We start from the raw sequence: 24,784 nt of genomic DNA on the forward strand, positions 1-24,784 counted from the left end.
AGGCAGATCTAATGCGGTTGTTGGTTTATGGCCTTCCCTGGACTCGAAGGGGGTCACCCAGGCAGACGGGACAAACCAAATAAATAAATGGCAACGTTATCTCAGGGACAGCAAACACGGGAGGAGCAGGCGCTTAGTATTCCGTAATGGAGTTAGGAGTAATTTGCTGGGAGATAATCATTTCTTTGGGGCCCGAAAGTGTCCTGCCTCCCGCCGCGCGGGCAAATACACGGATCTGGCAGGAAATGGGCCGTGATAATGCCGCTCTTTAAATAGAGACACAAAATGGAAATTCAATGGGCCGGCGTTACGAGATACGCTGCTCGTTATGGCTTGGATCATATGTTGTGTACTTATGGCTGCTACTTGTATTATTTTAAATTGTTGTATGGTTCTGTCTATTATATGTATTTTATTATGCTGTTTTTATCACGTTGGAAACCGCCCTGAGTCCCCCGAGGAGATAGAGCAGTATATAAAGTATTATTATTATTATTATTATTATTATTATTATTATTATTATTATTATTATTATTATTATTTTATTATGACACACCAAACAAGATAGATATGCTGGATTTCGTATCACAAAACCACAAGTCGAACACTTCCCAAGTGTCTAGGACTGTGTGATGTATTTTCAGATGATGCACGCAGATCCCAGTAGGGTGGCCTTTTGCAGCTGGCAGATCGTAATTTTGTCAATGTCTATTGTTTCCAAATGCCGGCTGAGATCTTTTGGCACGGCACCCAGTGTGCCCATCACCACCGGGACCACCTGCACTGGTTTCTGCCAGAGTCTTTGCAGTTCAGTCTTGAGGTCCTGATAGCGGCTGAGTTTTTCCTGTTGTTTTTCGTCAATGCGACTGTCACCTGGGATGGTGACATCATTGATCCAAACCTTTTTCTTTTCCACAACTGTGATGTCTGGTGTGTTGTGTTCCAGAACTTTGTCAGTCTGGATTCGGAAGTCCCACAGTATCTTTGCATGCTCATTTTCCAAGACTTTTGCAGGTTTGTGATCCCACCAGTTCTTTGCTGCTGGGAGGTGGTACTTGAGGCATAAGTTCCAATGAATCCTTTGGGCCACATAGTTGCGCCTCTGTTTGTAGTCTGTCTTTGCAATTTTCTTACAGCAGCTGTGGATATGATCAATGGTTTCGTCGGTTTCCTTGCACAGTCTGCATTTTGGGTCATCAGCTGATTTTTCGATCTTGGCCTTAATTGCATTTGTTCTGATGGCTTGCTCATGGGCTGCAAGGATTATTATTATTATTATTATTATTATTATTATTATTATTATTATTATTATTATTATTGGTGCTTCCATCTACTTTGGACTTATGATTACCTTGATCACCGTTGGCCTTTTAAAATGATGTCCTTAGAAGCATCTACCAAGTGAAATGACATTTGTGACACCTGAAGAAAGTGGATTTTTTCCTCTTTGGAGAATACTCATGGGAGGCGTTCACTCCAAAGATTTTACTAATTGAAATAAACGAAGTTACAATGACAGGCTTGTCAGTTCGGACCCCCTTGAAAACCTGCCATTGGGGAGGGGGGAGAAAATACAAATAGCACATTTCTTTGCCCTTGACCTCTTGTCAAGAAGGCGCACTGATTCATTTGCAAAAAGCATTTGTCTCTAAGCATCTGCGATGACCGCGCTGTATTATCCCATCGAGTCTCAACCAATTCAAGCCACAAAAACAAAGTTTCTGGGTATAACAACAACTTTCAAAGCAAGGACCGCACAATGAAACAGGGACAACACTTTCAAACCAGGAACAGAACATTTTTCAAACCCTTCTCCCCGATGATAAATGGACTTAATGCCACCAAGCAAACAGTGCATTTCTGCGGTGCTGCGATCATGGGAGTCATTAAGTAAAATGATTAATCAGACATCGATGTTCCTAAGATCCAGGTCGGAGCTCCGCATTGAAGAGCTAATGCATTTGTGATGTTGTCGTTGGCCTCCAACGTCAGCACCGGACGGAAATTGGTGTGCCATTAAGCTCAAGTGATGACCTCCTTGGACACATTTTGGCACTCTTCATCCGAGAGGCTGTTGTGCAAACAGATCAGCGAATCCCAGCGTTATCCAGGATGGCATTAACGCTTGTTTTCCAGGCAATCAGGGACATTTCTGGATTTTAATACACGCACATTCAGGGCCATAAATTACTGGTTTTATCAGTCGGCAAATAGCTTTATCTGTCGGTGAATTGATCAGCTCGAAGGCATCAGAAGGCGGTGCACAAAGCATCCCTCCTTCCCCTCCTGTCCTTGCAGATCCGTCCTTTTTAAAAGGAAGCAAATGGATTGCTTTTAAAAAGGAATATTTACTGCTTTTTTAAAAAACAAGTTCATTTCATCATGAAGAACAGAGAGGTAAATGTCAACTCCCAACTCCATCCAAGACACAAAAACCAACCCAGTTAACCTTCTTGCAGAAGCGTTGCAACCTCCAAAGGCACTTATGGTTATTACTCTGCCAATACTCTGATTCTACGGATGGGAGCCACCGTTGTTGTTGTTTATTACTTTCTTATAAACTTATAAGTGTAAGTAAAAGCATGGTATTTTGAAAGACAAAGTGAAGAGTTGTCTTACAAAGCTAGTCCCACTTGACATTTCAAAATCTCAGAACTGATCCTTGACCGAAAGTTTTCTTCACATTGAAAACTATCATAATGTTTGCCCTGCAGAGCTTGAGGCCAGAGTCTCCATTATTGTGCATTTCAACACCTAGAATCATAAAGTGGGCCATCCAGTCCAACCCCATTCTGCCAAGAAGCAGGAAAATCGCATTCGAAGCACCTTGAGAAGCCAATCTTAGTGACAACACAAGACAGGATTTTCCTTGTTTCAGCAACTTGCTATTTAAATCTCTTCCAAAAGAAACTCATTACACAGGAAAAGAATACTTTCAATTTCCTCTCTTTCATTGTCTTTCTGACAAAACATCAAGCTCAATTTGAAACAGTGGGAAACAAGGATCGGGGACCCGCTTGCACACAAACAACCTGAATCCACGTTGCCAGATCCTTTCCAAACACGACACCGCACACAACCAGTTGCATTAGGTTAGTCTCGTTTTTAATGCCATCCCAAACTACCATATTTGTGTGACTATCTTCAAATACAATTAGAGTTTAACGGGGAGAGGGAGGGAGTAAGACATTTGCCAGTATTTTATAATTGTTTGTTAAATCCTTCACAACATCAAAAGAGAAAGAAAGAAGGGAGATATCCTATTAACATTATAGCAAGTAGATAGATACAGAATGTACAGTGAACAGTTGTATTTACAATTGCATTTCAGCATACATTTCCTTAGAAGAAATTCTGGAAAAACAGTCCAGATTTAATATATATCTATCTATATATATATATATATATAGATATCTATCTATATCTTTTTTAAACCATCTGGATTATATTCTCCTCTTTTGCTTTGGTTATGAAATACGTCATCTTTAGGACGCCAATACCATTGGCTGTTATTAAGTGATTCTCAACTATGTCGCAAAACCTACTTGAAACATGCATTTCTCTCCTTCCTTCGTCACGTGTTCCGGGCCAATACAATGACTAGAATTCAAGTCATGTTCACGGCCTGCTCCGGCATCATTTCTGGGAAAATTTGCCCAAATTTTTGTGCAAAGCACAGCAAAGAATGAAAAGTCGTGTTTAAATGACAGCCATAAGGCCACTGTGTAAGATATTTTCAGGGGCAAATGTGCCAACTATTGCTCTGCCCAAAGGGAAGAAGAAGATATGAGTAAATAGCTCTTGTTGTTGTTGTCGTCGTCAATAAGAAATAATGCGCTCTAAGATTTTCTACAACTACTGTTCACCAGCCTTTATAAGGATTTTACATTCATATATATACACAGTTTTCTATGATAGAGATATTATTATTTTCTGGAAAACTTTACAGATTTTCTTTGATCATCATGTAGAAAAATAATAATAATAATAACCAAAAATGTCACGAATTGGATAAAGAATCGGAATATAATATCATTGACTTCGGTTTGCAGCTGCTTGAAAATGAGTTTTGATAACAGGCATGGGCAAACTTGGGCTCTCGTGGTGTTTTGGACTGCAACTCCTATCATTCCTAACAGCCTCAGGCCCCTTCCTTTTCCCCCTCAGCCGCTTAAGCGGCTGAGGGGGAAAAGGAAAGGGCCTGAGGCTGTTAGGAATGATAGGAGTTGCAGTCCAAAACACCTCAAGGGCCAAGGTTGGCCCATGCCTATCCTAGAAAAGCGAGAAACTGAACGCAGAGACTTACAAAAACATAAACAGATATCCATATTCAGAGAAAAACATTTTCCAATCAGGCTTTCCGACGCTCAACAGAACAAAATATCAACTGTTTTATATTGATTAAGCAACTTATCTAGATCACAAAGGGCTGAAGAAATAGGATACAAATAGAGATGGGAAGGCCTGGGGGAAAAAAATCAGGGTTTTAAAAATCAATTTTCCCATTTTTTTCCCAGGCCTTTGCACCTCTAGACACAAAATCAGAAACTAAACACAATGTCTTATCTGGATCTTGAATTTTGCTCCCAAATCTTTAAAAAGTCGCCAATGCTCGGATATTTTAAAAGAAAGCCACACGACACAAAGCCACTTACGTCTATTTTGGACAATGTGGACTGGTAACCGATGTCCCATTGGTGCACATTTACCAATTATAACAGAAACATGAACAAAACTCCAAGTAGTTGGAAAATTAAAACAGTGTTGAGCGGCCAGAATCCCGGGCGGCTTCAAATGCTTAAAAAGATTTGTCACTGAATTTTAGGCAGCAAAATTTCGACGTAGCCTACCTGCGATTTGCTTTAAATTAAGCACGAGAGGATTGCATGGGAATGAAATCAGCTTTTTAAAAATCCAAGACTCCTATTTACGAAATCAGAAACCAGGCAAGTTTGTAAGACAGCAGCTAGGCTTTTTTTCTTTTTGAAAATGTGAATGGGTTAATAAACACTTTGTGAAGGATCTGCTTTCTTTTCCTTTTAATCTGTTTTTTTTTCTCCATTTAAACGTCTCAAATAATGTTAAGGCACCATGAAACTACGGGAAAAAACATCTATGCACAGGGAGAAAAATGTGATTTTTTTCTACTAGGCATGCTTTACCATTTCTTTATCATACTAAATCAGGATTGCACATTATAATGCAACGACCCTCCCTCCAGGCTCAGCACTGACTAATAATCTCAAATAGCTTTTCCACTTCCTAACAAGCAGAAAAATGAGTTGCTGTGAGTTTTCCAGGGTATGGCCATGTTCCAGAAGCATTCTCTCCTGACGTTTCACCCACATCTATGGCAGACATCCTCACAAACTCTGAGGATGCCTGCCATAGATGTGGATGAAATGTCAGGAGAGAATGCTTCTAAAATGTGGCCATACAGCCCAAAAAAAGCACAATTATTCCAACCATGAAAGCCTTCAACAAGCAGAAAAATGCTGGTTTGACAAGAGACCCTTGCAGATCACTATACATTGCAGATACTGGATGTTTTGTTGACATTTCCTAAGTCATGCATTCATTAGATGGCCAGCGGTCATCTCTAAAGGACTTCCCTGCAGCACAATGCTTGGATATATTCCCAACAGCAAAGGAGAAAAGATGTTAGTGATTCCTGCAAACAGTCCTAAATGAGTTGGAGGCCAGACAGCAGAGACCTTTTGATCCAAGAAACACATCCGTTCTCCAATGTTCCCAGACTGAAGCTTTAAACAGAATATGCCAACACTTGAAAGCAAACTAGATTAGCCTGGATTTTTTTTAAAGAATACCCTCTCTTTTATCAATTGGGGAAAATAATCAATTCTTTTAACATAAACAAAACCGAGCGATGTAGGAGAGACGCAACAGCGAGTCCCAACTCCAACCGAAAGTTTGGAATAGGCGTACGCACGTAAAAAATATGAATAGGGTTTAAGGCTTAGAAAGAACGCCGACAACGACCACCCGCTTCCTCTCACATCAAAACGTCCACGTCTCCTTCGTGGTCCTCCTCAGTCACTTTGAGAGAAAGGACTTCCTCGTTGAGGAACAAGCCGCTCAGCTGCTCCTTCCGGGCCTGCCGCTGCTCCTTCAGCTGCCTCTTGCGCAAAGCCTTTTGCTGCAGTTTGCGTTGCTTAGAACGTTTCTGTCGACATAAAAATACTATTATTACCATATAAAATACATACACACACACTCACATACACTTTGTAATACTTATTAACCCCTCACTTAAGAATCTCTTATAGTGGAGGATAATGGAGGGGTTGGTACCTCTAATTTGGATTGTTTGCATGGGAAAGAATGACAGTGATACACACTATCTGCACAGTAATAATTTACTAACTAACAGATGAAACTAAACCTTTGGATTATATTTAGGCAATAACTAAAATTTGATAAAAGAGCAAAAAGAGTTTTAAAAATAAGAAAAATCAAGATGAACCTTTAATGAATAAGAGCTGGAGGAGAAGACAAGAACATGGAATAATACAGAAAATATTATTTATTATTATTATTATTTTATTATGACACAGCAAACAAGATAGATATTCTGGATTTCATATCACAAAATCACAAGTCAAAGACTTCCCAAGTGTCTAGGACTGTGTGATGTATTTTCGGATGATGCGCGCAGATCCCAACAGGGTGGCCTTTTGCAGTTGGCAAAATAATAATAATAATAATAATAATAATGTATGCCCTACGTTTTCTCTCCACAAGAAGACTAAAAGTGTAGTACAATTGTACATTTCAACACAATTTAAAACAATCAAATATATAAACATGAAAACAGAATTAAATATCATTATATATATATATACACATACACACACACACACACACACACACACATATGTTTACAGAATTTTGGCAATGCTTGTGTATTTTGACTGTGCTATAACCCACCTCAAGCCACAAGGAGAGGCGGGTAAAAAATAAAATTATTATTATTATTATTATTATTATTATTATTATTATTATTAAACTGAAGTAATACTGATTTGGAGATTTTTTTAAATGATAAATCAACTCCAGTATGACCAGAGGGCAAAGCATTTACTTTTGAATCCCGGATGCGTTCGGCGGCGCTGGTGGAGAGGTTGCTGTCGCTGTGGGCCCGGCTCATGTTGGCGCTGGAGTTGGAGCCCGAGTGGCCGGCGCTGGAGCCGCCGCTGCTGCTGGCAGAACTGACCATGCTGGCGCTGCTGCTGCTGGCACTGGCCCCGCTGACCCCGCTGGCACTCCCGCAGCTGTAGCCGCTCCGCTTCCAGTTCTCCCTCGCCGACCGCTGCCGAGGGCCGTGCTCCTTGATGTAATTCCTGACCTATACACAAGCACAAAAGCTTACATTTCCAAAACTTGAGCCAAGCTTTTACGGCCCTTCAGTTTCAAAGTTTGCTGTGATTGGCTCTTTGCCTTTGGCTTTTATTATTAGACTACTATTTGGTTGTTCTAATAAACTGATGCTTTAAAAATTCTTCTCCAATATGAAACCTAATCATATGTAAATACATATAATATTGAAAATAATATGATATAATACAATGTAATAATAATAATACACTATTATAATTGTATATACTACATGTAATAGTACTAATAATATTGCAATATAGTTGTATAGTACAATATAATAATATATAATGCTTATATAGTGTTTATATTGTGCTATACTAATACTATAATATATTGTATGTATATATAACTTGTAAGCCGCCCTAAGTCCCCTTCGTGATGAGAAGGGCGGGATATAAATGTCGCTAATAAATAAATAAATAAAAATAATCATATGCTCAATTCTAGCTTGCACTATGCCATATGAAACTATTAAAGAAGCCAAGACTACTTTGCAGTATCTTGGAATAACAATGTATTTATTTATAGGTGGGTGCATTAAAGCACTATTACATATCAAGAAAACCCAACATTTGATTTAAAAATACATCCCAGTTTTAACATACCTGTTTCAGCTTTTCATCAGTCAGGCAGTTGAGTTCGATAATAAACTCGTTGTCTGTTGGAGAAATCTGAGCAGTGGGGTCAATGATTTTAATAATATCCAGCTGCTCTCGAAGCCCCATCTCTGTGCTGACTTTGCGACTCAGATACTCAATATATTCAACCTAAAATAAAAAGGGTTGGTTAGTACTGTATATAGGCCATTGTTTAGTTATACAGTGTTTCTCTGTGTGTGCAAAACAAATATGTGTATAAACATAGAAGTTAAAAAGTAACCTATAAAGTTTCCTATAAAGAGATAAAGATGAAGGCTGCTACATCCTGCACCTGCAAAGCCTTACCTGTTCATCGTTAGTCATTGCACTCCATGGGAGTTCATCGAGATTCCGGTGTTTGTTTTTCTTTTTTGGAAGCAGGCAAGGTGAGCTTGGGATGCTGGGTATGATGTCCGAAAGCACGTCGCTTCCGCTTGCAATGTCACTGCCAGGCAACTGATAATGGCAGGAAAAAAAGGAACTCAGATTTCAGAATGAAGCATCTCAACAAAGCACGAGGGGACACGAATTGAAAGGTGAAATCAAAACATACATTCCACTTAAAACAGAACAAATAGCATTTACATAGGTGCCAATTTACTAAGTTGCCACTGATTCTATATCTTCTCTAGCATTTAGCAATTAAAACACACACACACAATATAAAATGAATTCAAATCCTGGTATTTCTGAAATGAATTTAAGACCAGAGAATGAACCATTTGATTTACCAAAATATGATTACATAAGCTGTAGCAAACAAAATAAAATCCAAATAATAATAACTAATAATTAACATTAACACAAAACATACAATAAATCAATTAGTCATGTAATCTTGACGTGGACCCACCACCCATGGGACATTGATTCATCCTTAAAATAAATAATTTGCATATTGACTTCTTATCCAAAATGCTAATGTGTGATAATCTAATTTTATTCCTTTTAGATTGACAATTTTTTTTTGTGTCAGGAGCGACTTGAGAAACTGCAAGTTGCTTCTGGAGTGAGAGAATTGGCCATCTGCAAGGGCAAATATATATATTCACCCTATATTGCTTCAAAAGCATTTATTTTCTTTAATCCCTTTTTGTATTTTATTTCTCAAGTCAGTGTATCGTTTATTGCAATGTTCCGCACTTCTTTGTGCCAGTCATCTATTTCGTATTCATAATTTTCTTTCCATTTTTTGGCTATTCAATGTTATATCTCCAAAATTTGATAGAAGTACTATATTTGGACATTTTTTGTAGATTAATCAAGACTGCATATTTTTACCTGCCATTCAAACTCGCTGTCTGACCAGTCCCAATACGTGCTGATGGAGGAAGAGACATCGCTGCAGACACTCCCCTCTGGAAACAAGTCAAAGGACGTCAACTCCTGGTCGTCCAACAGGGAGAAACAATCGTCCTGGTCGCCGACCGAAACGGAAGAAAAGAGCTCTTCGCTGCATTCGGAACTTGCTACACTTGTGCCGCATGAGGTCAAGTTCCACCTGCAAAACAGAATGAAAGAGCTCCCACTGTTAAACTCAGTCCTTGGGGAGCACCTCATGCTTCGCCTAAAGACAGCTAGCTTATTTGGAATTAAAAGCTGGGACACACAAACATCAACAGTGAACAGCCCATCACTAGAACTCAAGCAGTCTTCAGGCATCTGCATTTCCGGGAAATACTTCCCACAAAGCCGACTAAAGAACAAATCAGTGAAACTGTCACTCATTGATCTTTACATGTTTGGCTAACAGTTTCAAGGTACAATACTTCACAAATCAGCCAGGATATCTAGATAGAAAATCCACAGTATCTGCTTTGAACTGGGTTATCTGAGTCCATGCTGCCATATCTTCCAGTTCAAAGCAGATATTGTGGGATTTTCTGCCTTGATCTCCTGGGTTATCTGGTAGTGGACACACAGCCATATGACCCAAGATATCAAGGCAGAAAATCCCACAATATCTGCTTTGAACTGGTTATCTGAGTCTGCATTGTCAGATAATTTGGGATAAACAGAAAATCTGGGATCAGATCCTGGGATATTGGGCCTGTCTGGAAGAGGCCTGAGTCCACACTGCCATATTGTGCAGTTCAATATGGATTGGATACAGTTGTGCGGAAGGGACCTCAGGTCATAGACAGAATAGACACAGCCATATAGCCTGGAATATCAAGGCAGATCATCCACAATATCTGCTTCGAACTGGGTTATAGAGCTCAAATCACACAGTTCAAAGAAAATGTGGGATTTTATTCAGCCGTGTGAAAGGGCCCCGAGTCTATGTTGCCATATATTAGAGGGCCCTTCCACACAGCCTTCGGTGAGACAGTCATTAATTAATCAGCCCCAGGGGTTTTTTAATAATCTATCCTGTATTTATTATGGTCTTACCATTTATGTGTTTTAAATGCAATTTTTATCCTGTATTGTTGTTTTAATTGATATATTGTATTACTGTGTTATCTTTTTTATATTGTGATTTGTACTATGTTGCTTATATTTTGCCCTCACGTTGTTTGGGCCTCTGTTCCATGTAAGCTGCCCCGAGTCCTCGTGGGGAGATGGTGGCGGGGTATGAATAAAGTTTTATTATTTTATTAGGTAAAGGTAAAGGTTTCCCCTGATGTTAAGTCCAGTTGTGACTGACTCTGGGGGTTGGTGCTCATTTCCATTTCTAAGCCGAAGAGCCGGCGTTGTCCGTAGACACCTCCAAGGTCTTGTGGCCGCCATGACTGCATGGAACGCCGTTACCTTCCTGCCGGAGCGGTACCTATTGATCTACTTATATGAATTGTTGTTTTTACATTGTTTTTAGGCATTGAATTTTTGCCATTTACTGTAAGCCGCTTTGAGTCTCCTCGGAGAGAAAGGCGGGGTAAAAGTGATGTAAATAAATAAATAAATAAATACTCACATTTGGCATGTTTTCAAACTACTAGGTTGGCAGGAGCTGGGGCTAACAGCGGGCACTTATTCCGCTCCCGGGATTTGAACCTGAGACCTTTTGGTCTGCAAGTTCAGCAGCTCAGTGCTTTAACACACTGAGCCACCGGAGGCTCGAATCTTTTATTATAAAATATTTTATAATAAATATTATTTATGTGCCGGGCTGTGGCGCAGGCGGGAGAGCAAGCCAGCTGTAATTAACTGCAATGAATGACTCTGACCAGGAGGTCATGAGTTCGAAGCCGCTCGGAGCCTATGTTTGTTTGTCCTTGTTTTATGTTAAAAGGCATTGAATGTTTGCCTATATACCAGTATTGTACTATGCTAATATAATATTGTATGTAAATTTAATTTGTAAGCCGCTCTGAGTCCCCTTCGGGGTGAGAAAGGCGGCATATAAATGTAGCTAATAAATAAATAAAATAAATATATGTGTAATGTGATCCGCTCTGAGTCCCCTTCGGGGTGAGAAGGGCGGAATATAAATGCTGTAAATAAATAAATAAATAAATTATTCTATCCCAGAATATCAAGGCAGAAAAAAAAAACCCACAATATCTGCTTAGAACTGGGATATCTGAGTCCACATTGCCATACATTCTAGTTTAAAGCAGAAAATGTGGGATTCTCTGACTTGATATTCTGGGAGATAGGGCTGTGTGGCCGGGCCCAATTCAAGGTGCAGGTCTTGACCTATAAAGCCCTACACGGCTTGGGCCCTACCTATCTCCGTGATCGCATCTCCTCCTATGAGCCAGTGCGGACCTTGAGATCTTCCGGGGAGGCTCTTCTCGCGCTCCCACCACCGTCTCAAGTGCGGCTGGTGGGGACGAGGGAACGAGCCTTCTTGGCAGTGGCCCCCCGGCTCTGGAATGCATTGCCAAAAGAGATCAGGGAATCCCCTACATTGTCCAATTTCCGTAAGGAACTGAATACCTGGTGGTGTCGGCAGGCTTTTGAGTAATTATATTGGACTACCGCCGATTTCTGAGCCTGAATACATTGCACAAGATTTCCCTATCCTAAAATGATACATTTTAATATATTGGGTTTATGGTTCCCGTCCCCTTGATCTGATCATGTAAGTGTGATTTATTGTTATAATTGTATTATTTTACCTTCTTTAATAATGTGTGTTATGTCGTTATGTAATGTTGTGTTGCTTTTATGACTGTAAACCGCCCTGAGTCCCATCCGGGAGATAGGGCGGTATATAAATAAAGTTTTATTATTATTATTATTATTATTATTATTATTTGAGTCCACACTGCCATATATTCTAATTTAAAGCAGAAAATGTGGGATTTTCTGCCTTGATATTCTGGGACAGGGGTCCCCAAACTAAGGCCCGGGGGCCGGATGCGGCCCTCCAAGGTCATTTACCTGGCCCCTGCCCTCAGTTTTGTAATATAATATTTTTATATCAGTTTTAATAATATAATATATTGTATATACATATAATATTGATAATAATATTATGTTATACAATATAATACTAATAGTAATACCATATAATAATATTAATTATATATTATATATTACATATTATATAATAGTATAATGGTATAGTTCAATATAGTAATATATAATGCTAATATTGTATTATGCTAATAATGTAATATATTGTATGTACATACAGCTGCTCTGAGTCCCCTTCGGGGTGAGAAGGGTGGGGTATAAATGTGGTAAATAAATGCAGTAAATAAATAATTAATTTTAGACTTAGGCTCGGCCAAAGTCTGAAATGACTTGAAGGCACACAACAACAACAATCCTAATTAACTTGACTATCTCATTGGCCAGTAGCAGGCTCACACTTTCCATTGAAATCCCGATAGGTTTATGTTGGTTAAAATTGTTTTCATTTTTAAATATTGTATTGTTTTTTCGTTGTTGTTGTTGTTGCACTACAAATAAGACATGTGCAGTATGCATAGGATTTTTTTTTTCAAATGATAATTCGGCCCCTCAAGAGTCTGAAGGATTGTGGACCGGCCCTCTGCTTCAAAAGTTTGGGGACCCCTGTTCTGGGATATAGGGCTGCGTGGAAAGGCCCCGAGTCCACACTGCCATATAACCCAGATCAAAGCAGACAATGCGGGGATTTATTCAGCGGCGTGTCAATGAAGGAGGCCTGGTATATTCTGGCTCTTGAGGCCTACCCTCCTCCCCGAGGCCCGCCCGCTTTCCTGAGGCGCGTACCGGTGGGCGTGGAGGCGCCGGAGCGGGTCCGTGCGGTGGCAGGAGGACGAGGCGGCGGCGGGGTGGCACCCGAAGTCGCTGACGTCCAGCCCGGCCGGGCCTTCCTCCCCGAGGCCCAGGCCCAGTGCGAGCCGCGAGGGCGGCGTGGGCGTGGAGAAGCACGGCTCCTCTCCCGCCGCCCACTTCTGCGCCTCCTCGCACGCCGACATGGCCGCGGACGCGCGCGGAAACAGCCCGAGGCCACGGGAAGCCGGAAAGAAAGGCCGCCTCAGCCCGCCGCCATGACAGGACTCAGGCGCCGGCCGGGCCGACGGAAGCCGCGCTGCCGCTCTTCCGCTTCCTCGCGAGGGAAAACGAGGCCAGCGCTCGCCTCCTCTTTCCCCACAGCGACCCCTGCAGGCCGAGAGGACGAACTGCGCCCCCTGCGGGTGACACGCGGTAGAACAGCCAGGACCCCAGAGGGAAGGCTTCGGAAATAGGAATATTTCATGAGTATTTCTACAGATAGGTTATGAATAATTCTGAAATATTTTATGACTATTTCTGCAGATATTTTATGAATACTTCTGCAGATATGTTATGAATATTTCTGCAGATATTTTAATGTCATTTAATTCAGTGAATATTTCTGCAGATATTTTATGAATACTTCTGCAGATATTTTATGAATATTTCTGCAGCTATTTTAATGTAATTTAATTTAATGAATATTTCTGCAGATATTTTTATGACTATTTCTGCAATATTTATGACTATTTTTGCAGATATTTTATGAATATTTCTGCAAATATTTTAATGTAATTTAATTCAGTGAATATTTCTGCAATATTTTATGAATATTTCTGCAGATATGTTATGAATATTTCTGCAGATATTTTAATGTCATTTAATTCAGTGAATATTTCTGCAGATATTTTATGAATACTTCTGCAGATATTTTATGAATATTTCTGCAGCTATTTTAATGTAATTTAATTTAATGAATATTTCTGCAGATATTTTTATGACTATTTCTGCAATATTTATGACTATTTTTGCAGATATTTTATGAATATTTCTGCAGATATTTTTATGACTATTTCTGCAATATTTATGACTATTTTTGCAGATATTTTATGAATATTTCTGCAGATATTGTTATGAATATTTCTGCAGATATTTCTATGAATATTTCTGCATATATTATTATGAACATTTCTGCATATATTTTTATGAATATTTATGCAGATACTTTTATGAACATTTCTGCATATATTTTATTAATATTTCTGCATATATCTTAACGAATATTTCTGCAGATATTTTTATGAATATTTCTGTAGATATTTTATTACTATTTCTGCAGATAGTTTTATGAATATTTCTGCAGATATTTTATGACCATTTCTGCATAGTTTTATGAATATTTCTGCAGATATTTTATGAATATTTCTGCATATAATTAGGAACATTTATGCATATATTTTATGAATATTTCTGCAGATATTTTTATGAATATTTCTGCAGATATTTTATGAATATTTCTGCAGATATTTTAATGTAATTTAATTTAATGAATATTTCTGCAATATTTTATGAATATTTCTGCAAATATTTTAATGACTATTTTTGCAGATATTTTATGAATATTTCTGCAAATATTTTATGTATATTTCTGCAGCTATTTTATGAATATTTCTGCAGATATTTTATGAATATTTCTTCAGATATTTTAATGTAATTTAATTTAATGAATATTTCTGCAATATTTCTATGACTATTTCTGCAGATATTTTGTTAATATTTCTGCACTATTTTATGAATATTTCTGCAATATTTTATGAATATTTCTGCAAATATTTTATTGACTATTTTTGCAGATATTTTATGAATATTTCTGCAGATATTTTTATGAATATTTCCGCAGATAGTTTTATGAATATTTCTGCAGATATTTCTATGAATATTTCTGCATATATTATTAGGAACCTTTCTGCATGTATTATTATGAATATTTCTGCAGATAGTTTTATGAATATTTCTTCAGATATTTTATGAATATTTCTTCAGATATTTTAATGTAATTTAATTTAATGAATATTTCTGCAATATTTCTATGACTATTTCTGCAGATATTTTGTTAATATTTCTGCATATACAGTAGAGTCTCACTTATCCAACATAAACGGGCCGGCAGAATGTTGGATAAGCGAATATGTTGGATAATAAGGAGACATTAAGGAAAAACCTATTAAACATCAAATTAGGTTATGATTTTACAAATTAAGCACCAAAGCTTCATGTTAGACAACAAATTTGACAGAAAAAGTAGTTCAATACAAAGTAATGCTATTTAGTAATTAGTGTATTTACAAATTTAGCACCAAAATATCAAGATTTTTTTAAAACATTGACTTTAAAAATGTGTTGGATAATCCAGAACGTTGGATAAGCGAGTGTTGGATAAGTGAGACTCTACTGTATTTCTATGAATATTTCTGCAGATCGATTGACTCGTGCTTGCGTGCACTTCCTGATCTGTCCGGCAGGGGCCGCGCGCGAGCAATGGAACGTTCCCCGGGAATCCGGAAGCAGCCCGGGGATTTTTTTTTGCAAGAGGAGCTTGCATTTGCATCGCGGTTTTTCCCTTTATTTCCTTTTTGCAGTCAGCCGCCATGGCGGCCTTGGTCAAGGCGGGGCTCTCCATAGATAGCAATGCAAACAACAGCAGCAGTAGGGTCAGTTTCTTGGGGTCCCGGTTGCCCCCCGAAGTGGAAGCCATGGCCAAAAGCCTGCGGGAAGTGGGCAAGGAGACCTTCCGGAAGCTCCTCAAAGGTCAGCAAATGCACAGAGAGACACTTCAATATATCTTTGCATCTGCACTGCAGAGTTAATCCAGTTTGGCACCGCTTGAACTGCCATGGCTGCATCCTATAGAGTCCTGGGAGTTAGAGTTGCACCTTCTCTGCCAAACTACAACTCCCATAATCCTGTTTTCCAGAGCCAGGGCTGTTTTCCAATGCTCAGAATGCATTCATTCTGTTGAGCCTTAGCTGGGAAGAATAGGATGCACAAGACAACCCTGTATCAACAATAATATAATACAATATATGATTGGCTTTAATATATTATTTAGATATATTAATATATTATATGAATGGTTTTTAATATATTATGTAATATATTTTATATAATATAAGATTTAATATAATATATAATAAAGTTTTTAATATATGTAATAGAATATAGGGTTTAATTTATTAATTGTGTATATACAGTAGAGTCTCACTTATCCAACACTCGCTTATCCAATGTTCTGGATTATCGAACGCATTTTTGTAGTCAATGTTTTCAATACATCGTGATATTTTGGTGCTAAATTCATAAATACACTAATTACTAAATAGCATTACTTTGTATTGAACTACTTTTTCTGCCAAATTTGTTATAAAACATGATGTTTTGGTGCTTCATTTGCAAAATCATAACCTAATTTGATGTTTAATAGGCTTTTCCTTAATGCCTCCTTATTATCCAACATATTCGCTTATGCAACATTCTGCCGGCCCGTTTATGTTGGATAAGTGAGACTCTACTGTATTGAAAACATTGACAACAAAAATGCATTGGATAATCCAGAACGTTGGATAAGTGAGTGTTGGGTAAGTGAAACTCTACTGTATATGTAATAGAATATAGGGTTTAATTTATTGTGTGTGTGTGTGTGTGTGTGTGTGTGTGTATATATATATATATATATATATATATATATATATACTATTAATATTAAAGATGTTAATATATTATATCTAAGATAGGTTTTAATAAATTATATAATATGTTAAAGGTTTTACTATATTATATATAATACGCTATAGGTATTAATGTATTAATTATATATAATATATATTATAGGTTTTAATATAATATATTTTATACAATGTAATATATATTGTATTATATGTATAACGTATTAAATTAAAGGTTTTAAATGAGGGTTATAGGAGAAGCTCAGAAGAGATCAATATATAATATATATGATAGGTTTTAATATAATATATACAATGTAATATATATTGTATTATATGTATAATCTATTAAATTAAAGGTTTTAAATGAGGGTTATAGGAGAAGCTCAGAAAAGATCTTAAAGATACTATGTTGTTGTTCTCTCCTAATGACAATAAAGGAAGTCATTCTTGACATATTTTTGTTATCATATGCATCACATCCATTTGTTTGCTTTGTTGATGTAACTGGAAGATAGACAGAAAGCAATCCACTTGCTAGCATTGGCAACTATTTAAAATACTTTCTGTCAATAAGAATGTTTTGCCCAAAGTATTTAAAAATCGTTGCAAATGCTGTCTAGTTTAATGCTTTGTCCAATAAGAGTACTGTATGCAATACTTATTATTATAATCTTATAATATAATAACACCAATATATTAATTATAACACTACTGATAATATATAACAATATATAATGATAATATTGTATATTTGTACATTTTCAGTTGTAATGTTTTTAATTGTGAGCCGCTTTGAGTCTCCGTATGGAAAAATAAAGTGGGACATCAATCAATCAGTCGGTCAAAACACACAAAGCCTTGTCAATATATAAAGCACACAAACATTGCAAAAATTCTATAAACACGCATATTAAAATATAGTTTTTATAAAGGTACATATTAAAATGTATTTCTATAAAATACACAGGACAGGTGAAACTGGATGGTTTTTATAACTTCTTATCTTGTTTTATGGTTTTATTTTTATATTTATTTCTTTGAATCCATTTTTGATTGTTATATTGGTTACTATTTTATTGTTTTGTTTTATATTTTAACTTGTCTACACTTTGTCTTTTTCTGGGCTTGGCTCCATGTTAGCTGCCCCGAGTCCATTTGGGGAGATGGTGGCAGGATACAAAAATAAAGTATTATTATTATTATTATTATTATTATTGTTGTTGTTGTTGTGAGCCACCCCAAGTCCATTTGGGGAGATGGTGGCGGGATACAAAAATAAATTATTATTATTATTATTATTATTATTATTATTATTATTATTATTATTGTGAGCCGCCCTGAGTCCCTTTGGGGAGATGTTGGCGGGATACAAAAATAAAGTATTATTATTATTATTATTATTATTATTATTATTATTATTATTATTGTGAGCCGCCCTGAGTCCCTTTGGGGAGATGGTGGCAGGATACAAAAATAAAGTATTATTATTATTATTATTATTATTATTATTATTATTATTGTGAGCCGCCCTGAGTCCCTTTGGGGAGATGGTGGCAGGATACAAAAATAAAGTATTATTATTATTATTATTATTATTATTATTATTATTATTATTGTGAGCCGCCCCGAGTCCCTTTGGAGAGATGTTGGCAGGATACAAAAATAAAGTATTATTATTATTATTATTATTATTGTGAGCCGCCCCGAGTCCCTTTGGAGAGATGTTGGCAGGATACAAAAATAAAGTATTATTATTATTATTATTATTATTATTATTATTATTATTATTGTGAGCCGCCCCGAGTCCCTTTGGAGAGATGTTGGCAGGATACAAAAATAAAGTATTATTATTATTATTATTATTATTATTATTATTATTATTATTATTATTGTGAGCCGCCCCGGGTCCCTTTGGAGAGATGGTGGCGGGATACAAAAATAAAGTATTATTATTATTATTATTATTATTATTATTATTATTATTATTGTGAGCCGCCCCGAGTCCCTTCGGGGAGATGTTGGCAGGATACAAAAATAAAGTATTGTTATTATTATTATTATTATTATTATTATTATTATTATTATTATTGTGAGCCACCCCGAGTCCCTTCGGGGAGATGTTGGCGGGATACAAAAATAAATTATTATTTTTATTATGATTATTATTATTGTTATTATTGTGAGCCACCTTGAGTCCCTTTGGGGAGATGGTGGCAGGATACAAAAATAAAGTATTATTATTATTATTATTATTATTATTATTATTAATACAGACGGACATGAGTTTAAGACGGTCCTATGAATGTGAGATCTTCACGTTGGGTTGTTCCCCACAGTTTTGCAAGCCCAGAGCCACAGCTTCCTTGCTTGGCTCTTTTGCTTTGCAGCGTGGTCTTCTGCTTCTGCAATTGCATTTTCAAGTATCTTTTCTTATTATTATAACCTTTCCCTTTCTCCGTCTCCACAGTCACGGTCAATGCCTTGGAAGGGAAGGACTGCAAGGAGTCGGTCAGGGCGATTGTGGAGAGCACGGGCCTCTCCGGCCAGCAGCTCGCCGTCCTCCTCTCCGGCATGTACACGCTCCTCCGGGAAGCCCTGAGGCTCCCCACTTCCTCTCTCAAGCAAGACGTGAGTCCAAAGCCCCACATGTCAATCAACATACCGTGGGAGGACGTCGCCTGAATCCTCCTTCCAGAGGATTTGGACTCGTTCCCTTTCCGACATTTACAGGTCATGGTGGAAATGAATGAGCACTGTGTTGTCGAAGGCTTTCATGGCCGGAATCACTGGGTTGTTGTGATTTTTTTGGGCTGTCTGGCCATGTCCCAGTAGCATTCTCTCCTGACGTTTTCACCTGCATGTATGGCTAATGGCATCTTCCGAGATTCTGTTGGCAGTGTATATATTTGTATGTCTATCTATAATTTGTTTATAATTTGTAATTTATTTTATATATATATATAACACAGACACACACACATACCTACATACATGCATACATACATACACACACACACATACCTGTGGAATGATGTCCACAGATGTCTACTGACATTTTCCGAGGTTCTGTTTGCAGTGTATATATTTGTGTGTCTATAATTTATTTATAATTTGTAATTTATTTTATATATATATATATATATATATATAACACACACACACACACACATACCTACATACATACATACACACACACACATACCTGTGGAATGATGTCCACAGATGTCTACTGACATTTTCCGAGGTTCTGTTTGCAGTGTATATATTTGTGTGTCTATAATTTATTTATAATTTGTAATTTATTTTATATATATATATATATATATATATATATATATATAACACAGACACACACACATACCTACATACATACATACACACACACACATACCTGTGGAATGATGTCCACAGATGTCTACTGACATTTTCCGAGGTTCTGTTGGCAGTGTATATATTCGTGTGTCTATCTATAATTTATTTATAATTTGTAATTTATTGTATGTATATTCGTGTGTCTATAATTTATTTATAATTTGTAATTTATTATATTTATATAGGTGATTTTAAAGCAAGTTATCAGGATTTGTGACAGTTTTGCTCCTGCAAAATAAAAGTGAGCTGTATCCAGAGTGACTCTAAAACCCTCTCTTGTCAACAGTCTTAAGTGGATGATGGGATTAAGCCTTATCCTATCTCTGGGAGGCCATATGGTGTTGAAGGGCTTTCGTCTATGTATCGAAGATTTCCCTTTTTACCCATAATAGATGGATGGGGTGGCTTTGTGTTTGCAAACAAGGCTTGTGAAAGCAAAATAGTGGATTATTTTGACTGCTCATGCCATGAAATACGTCTTCTGGAAGGCCGTTGTTTGGGGAGAAACAAGTATTTCCCAGGCCACGTGGTAATATCCCAAATATTTGGGGGAAACTGCAGAAACATGGCTTTAATTCTGCTTTTTTCCACCTTTTTTATTCTCTCCGCAGGTCTTTCGAGAAGACTTAAAGGAGCTTAGGTAGGTCTGCTTTGTATTGATGTTGTTGTTGCTTCGTCGTCATTGAGTCTCAACAACTTCAACCTAGTTTGTGCCACAAAAACAGAACAACTCCTTTCAAAGGAAGGACAATCAAACAGGAATAACACTTTCAAACCAGGAACAGAACATTTGTTAATGAACGTTTATGTTTTGTCGAAGGCTTTCATGGCCGGGATCACAGGGTTGTTGTATGTCTTTCGGGCTGTGTGGCCATGTTCCAGAAGCATTCTCTCCTGACGTTTCGCCCACATCTATGGCAGGCATCCTCTGAGGATGCCTGCCATAGATGTGGGCGAAACGTCAGGAGAGAATGCTTCTGGAACATGGCCACACAGCCCGAAAGACATACAACAACCCAACGTTTATGTTCATTCTTCACTGTCCCTTGTGTACCGTATTTTCCAGCGTACAAGACAACGGGGCGTATTAAGACGACCCACAACTTTTCGATCTAAAATAACCGTATTGAGATATACTCGCCGTATAAGACTACCCCTCCAAGTTTGCTCATGCATGGTGTAGCTGCTGCCCTCCCACTCCACCCTCCAACCTCCGGCATATAAGACGACCCATGACTTTGGAAAAGATTTTCCTGGGTTAACAAGTCATCTTATATGCCGGAAAATATGGTAGTTCTAACATTTAGTTCTTGGCCAGAGTGGTACCTATTAATTAATTTAGTTGGGGGAACTTTTGGAAGCAACTAATGAGGACGCCTCTGAGCATTTTGTGGGGCAGGTTGACATTAAAGTTGTTTCTCTGTTGGCTTCAATAAATCCTTTTTTTCTCTCTCTTTTTTTTAAGGATCCCAGAAGACTTCATTGTGGACTTTGCCACGGTGGCCTTTGGGAACAGGTTAGTCGCACTGACTTGTGTTGTTGTTGTTGTTATATTTATTTATACCCAGCTTTTTCTCTCCACGGAGGAGACACAAAAGCGCTTTACATTAAAAGCATTTCAATACATTTTAAAATCTAAAAACATCCGAATATAATTAAATATCATGGGTTTAGCTGTAATGTGGCGAGAGGGAGAGATCTGCATTTACAAAGGACAAGAGCCATCTCTTTTAAATAAACATAAACATAATAATAATAATACATTCTAATACTAATAATAGATACATCGCATTTTTGAGTCTCCTTGTGGAGAGAAAAAGCAGGGTATAAATAATAATAATAATAATAAATCACAGCTTTGAGTCTCCTTGTGGAGAGAAAAAGCAGGGTATAAATAATAATAATAATAATAATAATAATAATAATAATAATAATAATAATAATAATAATATAACTGCAAAAGGCCACCCTGCTGGGATCTACACGCATCATCCGAAAATACATCACACAGTCCTAGACGCTTGGGAAGTGTTCGACTTGTAGTTTTGTGAAACGAAATCCAGCATATCTATCTTGTTTGCTGTGTCATACAACGTCATTGTGTCAATAATAATAATATAATAAATTGCAGCTTTGAGTCTCCTTGTGGAGAGAAAAAAACGGTATAAATAATAATAATAATAATAATAATAATAATAAATTGCAGCTTTGAGTCTCCTTGTGGAGAGAAAAAGCAGGGTACAAATAATAATAATAATAATAATAATAATAATAATAATAATAAATCGCAGCTTTGAGTCTCCTTGTGGAGAGAAAAAGCAGGGTACAAATAATAATAATAATAATAATAATAATAATAATATCACAGCTTTGAGTCTCCTTGTGGAGAGAAAAAGTGGAGCATAAATAAACATCATCATCATCATAAATACAGCCTTGCTGTCATTTTTATGGCTTATTTCTGTATTTGTTTTCTCCCACGACAGGCGACCGACTCTTGACGCTTCCCTGCAGAACCAATCCAGCCATCTGCCCAAAATCGAAGACCTCAAGTGGAGGGTGGATGTGGCCATTTCGTCCAGGTAGAATAATAATAATAATAATAATAATAATAATAATAATAATAATAAGGTAAAGGTTTTCCCCTGACATTAAGTCCAGTCGTGTCCGACTCTGGGGGTTGTTGTTCATCTCCATTTCTAAGCCGAAGAGCCGGCGTTGTCCGTAGACACCTCCAAGGTCATGTGGCCACTGGCATGACTGCATGGAGCGCCATTACCTTCCCGCCAGAGAAGTACCTATTGATCTACTCACACACTGGGGGTTGGTGCTCATCTCCATTTCTAAGCCGAAGAGCTGACGTTGTCCGTAGACACCTCCAAGGTCATGTGGCCACTGGCATGACTGCATGGAGCGCCATTACCTTCCTACCAGAGCAGTACCTATTGATCTACTCACACTCTGGGGGTTGGTGCTCATCTCCATTTCTAAGCCGAAGAGCCGGCGTTGTCTGTAGACACCTCCAAAGTCATGTGGCCACTGGCATGACTGCATGGAGCGCCATTACCTTCCTACCAGAGCAGTACCTATTGATCTACTCACACTCTGGGGGTTGGTGCTCATCTCCATTTCTAAGCCGAAGAGCCGGCGTTGTCCGTAGACACCTCCAAGGTCATGTGGCCACTGGCATGACTGCATGGAGCGCCATTACCTTCCCGCCAGAGAAGTACCTATTGATCTACTCACACACTGGGGGTTGGTGCTCATCTCCATTTCTAAGCCGAAGAGCTGACGTTGTCCGTAGACACCTCCAAGGTCATGTGGCCACTGGCATGACTGCATGGAGCGCCATTACCTTCCTACCAGAGCAGTACCTATTGATCTACTCACACTCTGGGGGTTGGTGCTCATCTCCATTTCTAAGCCGAAGAGCCGGCGTTGTCTGTAGACACCTCCAAAGTCATGTGGCCACTGGCATGACTGCATGGAGCGCCATTACCTTCCTACCAGAGCAGTACCTATTGATCTACTCACACTCTGGGGGTTGGTGCTCATCTCCATTTCTAAGCCGAAGAGCCGGCGTTGTCCGTAGACACCTCCAAGGTCATGTGGCCACTGGCATGACTGCATGGAGCGCCATTACCTTCCCGCCAGAGAAGTACCTATTGATCTACTCACACTCTGGGGGTTGGTGCTCATCTCCATTTCTAAGCCGAAGAGCCGGCGTTGTCCGTAGACACCTCCAAGGTCATGTGGCCACTGGCATGACTGCATGGAGCGCCATTACCTTCCCGCCAGAGAAGTACCTATTGATCTACTCACACTCTGGGGGTTGGTGCTCATCTCCATTTCTAAGCTGAAGAGCCGGCGTTGTCCGTAGACACCTCCAAGGTCATGTGGCCACTGGCATGACTGCATGGAGCGCCGTTACCTTCCTGCCGGAGCAGTACCTATTGATCTACTCACATTTGCCTCTCAGTTATACTGTTTGTGCCCTTGCTTTCAGTTCGCTGGCTCGTGCCTTGCAGCCGTCCATTCTGATGCAGGCGAAGCTCTCCGACGGATCGGCCCATCGCTTTGAAGTAAGTGGTTCTGGATGCCAAGCAGGGACCAAAAGAGACTTATATACAGAGCCACGGATATCTGTATATCTCTGTATAAGTGTTAAGTTGTTAATTATGACACTGATTTACACATTGCATATAATACAGTAAGATTATTCCTAACTTCTGTGAATATTATTCCTCCCGTATCCCAGGTGCCGGTGGCAAAATTTCAAGAATTGCGGTACAACGTGGCTCTGATCTTGAAGGAGATGAACGACTTGGAGAAAAGGAGCGTTCTCAGGATTCAGGATTGAGCAACAAAAGCAAAAACCACCAATATATTGCAATATCGCCTGTAAATATTTCCAACTCTGGACCGTGTTTTCTTAACTCGACCTTTAGTATTATTACTATTATTAATCTCACTATAAATCACGATAAGCATTGC

At 38.2% G+C, this 24,784-nt stretch overlaps 2 protein-coding genes across 3 annotated transcripts; one reads left to right on the plus strand and one right to left on the minus strand.

Annotated features, from left to right (window-relative positions):
- Positions 1–3,083: 3,083 nt before the first annotated feature.
- Positions 3,084–13,518, minus strand: fam199x (family with sequence similarity 199, X-linked). Its single transcript, XM_062963840.1, has 6 exons — positions 13,188–13,518; positions 9,318–9,537; positions 8,343–8,492; positions 8,004–8,165; positions 7,103–7,366; positions 3,084–6,184 (listed from the first exon to the last, which is right to left on the minus strand). Exons 1-6 carry the CDS (start codon positions 13,394–13,396, stop codon positions 6,014–6,016), a joined length of 1,176 nt encoding a protein of 391 aa, XP_062819910.1. The 5' UTR covers positions 13,397–13,518; the 3' UTR covers positions 3,084–6,013.
- Positions 13,519–13,569: 51 nt separating this feature from the next.
- commd5 (COMM domain containing 5) lies at positions 13,570–24,784 on the plus strand. 2 transcript variants are annotated; one of them, XM_062963842.1, is made up of 8 exons: positions 13,570–13,695; positions 15,833–16,001; positions 19,386–19,546; positions 20,902–20,930; positions 21,756–21,806; positions 22,777–22,872; positions 24,297–24,372; positions 24,549–24,784. In XM_062963842.1, the coding sequence occupies exons 2-8, from the start codon at positions 15,842–15,844 to the stop codon at positions 24,648–24,650; spliced, it is 675 nt and encodes a 224-aa protein (XP_062819912.1). In that variant the 5' UTR covers positions 13,570–13,695; positions 15,833–15,841; the 3' UTR covers positions 24,651–24,784. The 2 variants fall into 2 exon arrangements, with proteins under 2 accessions (XP_062819912.1, XP_062819913.1); XM_062963843.1 differs by lacking the exon at positions 13,570–13,695 and adding an exon at positions 13,966–13,984.

The sequence above is a fragment of the Anolis carolinensis genome, unplaced genomic scaffold, assembly GCF_035594765.1.
Source record: "Anolis carolinensis isolate JA03-04 unplaced genomic scaffold, rAnoCar3.1.pri scaffold_12, whole genome shotgun sequence".
Classification (NCBI taxonomy): domain Eukaryota; kingdom Metazoa; phylum Chordata; class Lepidosauria; order Squamata; family Dactyloidae; genus Anolis; species Anolis carolinensis.

Excerpts from the sequence above, each read along its gene's own strand:
- fam199x (XM_062963840.1), bottom strand. The coding sequence starts at position 13,396 with ATGTCGGCGTGCGAGGAGGCGCAGAAGTGGGCGGCGGGAGAGGAGCCG. Across the intron at positions 9,538-13,187 it reads CGGCGCCTCCACGCCCACCG|GTGGAACTTGACCTCATGCG; the intron begins GTACGCGCCTCA and ends TCTGTTTTGCAG. Across the intron at positions 8,493-9,317 it reads ACAGCGAGTTTGAATGGCAG|TTGCCTGGCAGTGACATTGC; the intron begins GTAAAAATATGC and ends TGCCATTATCAG.
- commd5 (XM_062963842.1), top strand. The coding sequence starts at position 15,842 with ATGGCGGCCTTGGTCAAGGCGGGGCTCTCCATAGATAGCAATGCAAAC. Across the intron at positions 19,547-20,901 it reads CTTCCTCTCTCAAGCAAGAC|GTCTTTCGAGAAGACTTAAA; the intron begins GTGAGTCCAAAG and ends TTCTCTCCGCAG. Across the intron at positions 20,931-21,755 it reads GAAGACTTAAAGGAGCTTAG|GATCCCAGAAGACTTCATTG; the intron begins GTAGGTCTGCTT and ends CTTTTTTTTAAG.